The following is a 6618-nucleotide window of genomic DNA, read 5'->3' as shown; positions in this document are numbered from 1 at the left end:
GTTCCCAGGTCCCCATAACATATTTTTCTACTTTCTAATTTTCTAAGCCTTAAAACTACACAAAATATACCTTATGTTATGTATAATAAATGTGCTATGGTATTATAATTAATGAAATAAACTGTACTGTATAATAAAGTCATTTTATTTACCTTTGTGATGGTCGTTGATGGCTTGATGGAATGGAGTGGCCTGTTTCATCAGCATTAAACACTTGATGAGGAATGTAGCCTTCTTTCACCATCTTGAGGAATGATCCCTTATCTCTGTGATAATTGTATCTAGTTCCTCATCAATTGTGTTCTGTTTAGCTGGGTTGATAGCTTTTTGCATCAAGTGTACAGATGGCTTATGCGGGTTGTTTTTGGAGCCTGATTGATGGGATATTTTAACCTTGCAGTCTGCACTGCCTTTGAACTATCAAAGTTAAAACTCTCTCACTGTTGTCTGCCTGTCTCTTTAATGTTTAAAGCACCCCCTCTCACTGCTGCGTTCTAGACCAATCACGTGGCTTTAACCGAAAACTGGGGGCTGGGAATAGAGGACAAAAACAGTCGGCTGCCATTTTGTTGTTAGAAGAACGGGCTCATTCGCGAACGAAACATCACTTATTGAGGCAGGTCCGTGTATGAAAAAAGTTCCTATGCCAAGGTAAAGTTTGTATGCCAAGGTAAAAATTTCATCAATGTAATGTACGTAAACTGAAAAGTACGTAAACCAAAGGGTTCGTAAACCGAGGTATCACTGTACCCCGAAATTCGGAGTCCTTCAGTTTCCTCCTCAGTAATCAAAGTAATAGGGGACATATGAGACCAGAAGTCTGGAGCTGGCCTTGTGGCATCCATTAAGACACCTCCATCTATAGGTTTGGAAATTAACATTCAACACCAAGTGTGTTGAATGCAAACATAGGAGTTATTGTGCATCACAAATTGCGAAGAAAAAACAAAAACTGGATTTAAATTTCACACCTCTGTGCAATAACTATCAAAAGCATTCATATTTATCTGTATTCTTACAGATTAGGATCATTCTGAACTCTATTTTTTTTTCTTCAAGACCTCACTTCAACCTTTTTTTGTTTGTTTTTGCATTACTACTGTACCTCACTTTACATATGACACTATATATTTATATATATATATATATATATATATATATATATATATATATATATATATATTATTACATTAAGAATTTACATGTATTGTCTGTTGGTATGTCTTTTTTGCCACATTTTAAGTGCCTTGCACGCTGGCTCTGAAATGACATCAATTTCATCTGTGCTGTATGTCATGCATATTGGCATATTTAACAATACATTACCTCACTATACATACGACACTACCTCACTTTACATACGTCACTACCTCACTTTACATACGTCACAACCTCACTTTACATACGACACTACCTCACTTTACATACGACATTACCTCACTTTACATTCAGAAATTACATGTATTGTCTGTTGTTAATTGTCTGTCTTTTTTTCGTCATATTATAATTGCCTTGCACGCTGTGCTGTATGTCATATATAATAGCATATTTGACAAAAAAAGCTGACTTAGACTTCAGATGATGGGATTTAAAGTGTTGAGTACATGGCAAAGTATTAGATGTGTACTCAAGTATAAAAGTAATGGTTCCAAAGCTATCTGGAGTATAAAAGTAACACAAAGAGGGAAAAAATGCTCTAAAATTGGAGTCAAATCATTTATAGAGACCATGATTTTTGTGTTCTATTAAATGTTACATTGACGCTACAGTTTCAGTTTCATAAACTCCCGTTAAAAATGACCACATCTAGTCAGCCAAAACTAACAAACTACGTGTACTGTGCTGTTAGCTAGCGCGAGCACATTAGCATTTACGATATTAAATAGGCTAGCAATACACCAAAGTTATATTTTATAGTTGTCTAAAGTCGAATTATGTCTCACACTCTCGACACCACTTGCCTGTGAACTTTCTTCTTACCTCAAAATGCATTTTGAAGTTTCACTGCGAGCCTCGAAAGCCATTAGCTGGTTGCTAGTTGGGTCCGCCATGTTAGCAGCGGAATTTGAAGTTATTTTAATAAACATTCCGTCCCGTCCAACTGCGCGTGTGTTGTCTTGTTTTTTTTTTTTTTTTTTTTTTTGGAGGGTTAAAAAACTTCGCTATGGTAGAACTTATTTGGGGAACGGACATGACCGCCTGAATAAGTTTTGAGAGAGGCGAGTTGTCTGAAATGTTAATTTGTATTACGTGCAGGTGCCTCATCGCGTGATTGATCCGGCTTGGTTGTTTTAAAGCGCGACAAACTGGAATGAAAACAAACCAAAATGAAATTATGACGGGGTGTTTTGTATGTGTTTAATGAGTAGAGAGTGCATACATTTGCGTAAAAATACAATGAGTGGACATATATAGCAAGACGAATTATAAATACAGTATTTTGACTTACCCTTTGCATGGGAAGTTCAACCATTTCTGGAGTTTAAAATCCTGTAAAGGGTTATTATTAATTTAAGATAAATTGCATTTTGTCTAGAAAAAAAGTGACATAATTATCCGAATTGAGCACTTATTTCTTATTTTTTAAACCGAATCTCCTAAAATGAAAAGACAACAAGACAGGCCGAGCACTGCATGAACTTGGCTTTATTCGCTACCGGCTAAGTGTTAGACTTTGCCATCAAAAACCACAACACACACTGGACTAGTACTTGTACTCGCAGTGTTCTTCTAATACTACTCGTGTACTAGTTAGTGGGCAAGTTAGCGGTCAGATTTCAGTTAAAGGAGGGGAAAGAATGATGATAATTTTTTTTTCTCGTACATCTCAAGACTGTTTAGGTCGTGGAGGGTATACATCATTGGACTATTAGCCATATAGTAAGTATTGTAGTTTTAGCCGATTGTTTCACTCACTCCATACAACAACACTATATTTTATATAAATATAATCGTTTTGATTGATGGGTCAGGTTGTGTCGGAGAGTAGCGCAAAGTCATCTTGAAAAGAGTCTGATCAGATTTTGGGGCTTGACAGGTGATACAAACTAACAAACGGGCGACAAACACCACAAAGATTTAACACACATTTTTCCCCGATGCTTTTTTTTTTTTGCCATTTAAACCGCCTCCACATAATTGGCGGGCAGCATGCCGGTCTTGCCGGTGCGCTGCACGGTTCCGTACATCCAGCCCTCGTCGATGGACTGCACGTTGACGATGACGTCGCCGTCCTTGAAAGAAACCTCGTCGCTGTCGGCCGCCAGGTAGTCATACATGGCGCGCACCGTTTTCTGTCACCAGGGTGAAAGTATTAGGACCGTATTTGAGGTCATAAGAATGGACATGTTGCGTACCCCGGTGGTGGAAGGGTGTGAGGGGATGGAGGAGACGGTAGTCTGCTGCGTAGCCACGGAGGAGGACCTTTGCTGTAGCTCCACTGTCTTGGCATGCTGGTAACCTGTGAGGAAACGGCATGGGGTGGTGGTGGTGGTCACGTTTCCGAGTCAACCCTCAAACAGGGTCTCGGTCATTCATTTAAACTTCACCCATAGAGGAAGTGACAAATCCTCCGGAGGTGGTAACATAGCCGTTGCTGTAGAGGGACAGTTGGTGGTCGGGGTCCTGGGAGAACTCAGATTTCTCGTCAGCCATGCCACTCAGGGCACTCGTGGATCGGGAGTGCTCCTTGCTGCGACGCTGGGCTTGGACTAGGACGAAACACAAGGAACCCTCACAGTTTTATTGACATCTGATGAATTTTGTTCCGGATCCACTCAAAACAAAAGGCCTATAGATTCTGTACGTGTTCACCAGGTAGCCAATCCAAAATTTACCCGACATCAGGTGCAGACTCCTGGACTGGATATTGTCCTCCGCCGGGTCGTAGTCAAATACCGATCCGGGGTTGGTACGCCATACTCGCAGTCCTAAGGTCGCGGAAGGACATCAAATTAAGGATTCGGACCATTTCAGATATGGTGTTACTGTACGGAAAACCGGGTCTGGGAGTCTTGGTTTGATACCGTACCAGTAATCGTCTCCTGGTCCTGATCAACGGCACGCTTCCTTTCCATCTCGACAACGCGCCTCTGGATGCCACGGTAGCTGATGTCGCTAAAGTCCTGGGTGTTCTTCTTCACACGCTCCGTGATCAAGTCGGTGGTGGTGGGCGTGAAGCAGCCTTTGGTCTTCTCAAAGTCCTCATGGTAGCGCACCTAGAACACCACCATGACTTGACTCCATTCGGGTTTAGAGGACAACCAACATCACTTTTTTGTTTCCTAACTGACATCACAAAAACGTTTTATAGCATCTAAAATACCAAAAACACGTTGTATGATATATAGTCAAATTAATCGGCCCGTTTCCACAGGCTAATTAATTCCTTACACGGAGCTTTGTCGCCCTCTACTGCCTCTTTTTGGTGCAACGCGAAGTTTTCAGACCAAACAAGTACAGCAAAATGCATTGACGTGATGGACGGACTGCTACAATGTGTCCTTTATTCGGTCAGGGGTGTTCCTTCAGTGACGTAGGGTGAGGACTGGTCACCAACACAAAAACAAGACTTCCGGAGTATCCAGCGCGAGTCTTAAAACGTAAAATATAGCTATATGCGTTGGAATCTTATTAAAATACGCTCAGTAGAAGGCATTTGAAGCCATTTTACAAATTATGAACACAACTTGTCTGGAGACGTCGGTTGTCCTTTAAGTTCTAATGTTGCGACTTCACTTGGCTTTGACTTTGTATTCTTGAGAGTTGACATGACCTACAACTCGCTCGGAATTTAGTGGAGACTCACCGGAAATAGCGCGAAGCTTTACAAGTGACTTTCTCTCACCTGAGGTGAAAGTGGGGCAATCAGGCCAGTCGTTAGTCAGAACGATAGGAACTATCAGTGGAGCAGCTGCAGGGATAGTCCTCTGCTCCCCCCAACCTGAGAGCAGGGATATCATAGCAAATACCGCCATGTCTGGATAGGGATATATATATATATATATATATATATATATATATATATATATATATATATATATATACAGTAAAGTCTCGTTATATCGATATCGGATATATCGATAGTCCCGGTTATATCGATACCATTTCTATGCACGCACGGAGAAAATTACATGCAAACAGGGTCGGATATATCGATAGTCCCGGTTATATCGATATTTTTTCGGACTCCCTTGAATATCGATATAACGAGACTTTACTGTATATATAGGGCCTAAACTACCAGTAAGATTTTAGTTTGCTGACGAAGTTTCTTGGATAAGAAGCGATACGTCCGACACCTTTAGATGACGGCTGAAGAAACCTTTTCATTGTTTCTCACACCTTATATCTGGCAAAAATAATAATAATATGGCTTACTCCAGATATGTTGCGTTGAGTCTCCCTGACACGTCTCATCTCCGGAGTGTCCAGAACGAAGGCGGCTTTGCCCTGGACCTGCTTGCGGAAGCTGTCGGAATACAGTACCTGGCGAGAAAGCAGGCACACACGGGTGACGTGTTATTTATTATTTTAAATCCCATTTTTTCCCCCCATAGCTATTAGCGCAGTTGGTGACGACGGGACACACGGACTGACAAGAGTGACCTGAGATGTTACTGGGGTACAAGATGAATGAATTAGCATATTGAAAAGAGGATTACAAATCCCCTTTCGGCTGCTGAATGGAATGTGGGATGAGAGGGGACAAGAAGACGAGGTACTGGATGACAAGAGGTTAGTGCTGTGGAAGTACACAAATACTGTGGGTTTAAAACGGTTTAGGGGTAGGGAAGTACAGTAAAGTCTCGTTATATCGATATTCTCGGGAGTCGGAAAAAATATCGATATAACCGGACTATCGATATATCCGATCCTGCGGCATGTAAATTTTCTCCTTGCGTTCATAGAAATAGTATCGTAATAAGCAGTACTATCGATATAACCGATATCGATATAACGAGACTTTACTGTAATACCAAGAACCAATGTGAAGGATTCAGTGGGATCTAGTGGTTGAGGATCTGTTCTTCAAGGACAACAGACGGCACCGGATGGCGTGTAAGGCGAAAAGTGTGTATCCCAAAAATTTATTTCACATAGGAAACCATTAAAATGAGAATAATCCATTCCCAGGTCCCAGTTAAACATAATTTTCTACTTTCTAATTTTCTAAGCCTTAAAGGACAACCGACACCTCCGGACAAGTTGTGTCCATAATTTGTAAAATCACTTGAAATGACTTCTACTGAGCGTATTTTACAAAGATTCCACCGCACATCGGTATATTTTACGTTTTAAGACTCACGCTGAATATTCAGGAAGTCTAGTTTTCGAGTTGGTGACGATTCCTGACATGACGTCACGCCAGGAACGCCCCTGACCGAGAAAGCGACACACAATGCATTTTGGGTACTTTGTTTGGTCTGAAAACTTCGTGTTGATGTTGAAATTAGAAGGAAAACACAAATAACGTGATGGTGAATCGTTGTGTGTTGCACCAAGACTACTATTTGATACAAGTTGACACAAATTCCCAGCAGACAAATCAGCCCATTTCCAAGGGAGCTTGGGCGCCATCTTGTGCATTTTCTGGGACGCTACATTGGCGTCCTGACA

General features: G+C 41.1%; 1 protein-coding gene across 15 annotated transcripts in view; it reads right to left on the bottom strand.

Moving 5' to 3' along the window:
• Positions 1-2628: 2628 nt before the first annotated feature.
• Positions 2629-6618, bottom strand: part of neb (nebulin) — a 113249-nt gene continuing 109259 nt past the window's right edge. For all 15 annotated transcript variants that reach the window (XM_089003423.1, XM_089003409.1, XM_089003411.1 and 12 more), the window contains 6 exons: positions 5380-5487; positions 4031-4217; positions 3837-3929; positions 3549-3710; positions 3357-3460; positions 2629-3293 (listed from right to left, as the gene is read on the bottom strand). In XM_089003423.1, the coding sequence (XP_088859549.1) occupies positions 3120-3293; positions 3357-3460; positions 3549-3710; positions 3837-3929; positions 4031-4217; positions 5380-5487 (828 nt within the window). In that variant the 3' untranslated portion in view covers positions 2629-3119. The remainder of the gene's footprint in view (positions 3294-3356; positions 3461-3548; positions 3711-3836; positions 3930-4030; positions 4218-5379; positions 5488-6618) is intronic.

Source organism: Hippocampus bargibanti, linkage group LG08, assembly GCF_051943395.1.
Source record: "Hippocampus bargibanti isolate YZ-2025 linkage group LG08, ASM5194339v1, whole genome shotgun sequence".
Classification (NCBI taxonomy): Eukaryota; Metazoa; Chordata; class Actinopteri; order Syngnathiformes; family Syngnathidae; genus Hippocampus; species Hippocampus bargibanti.
This window is presented reverse-complemented; position numbering and strand designations above follow the sequence as displayed.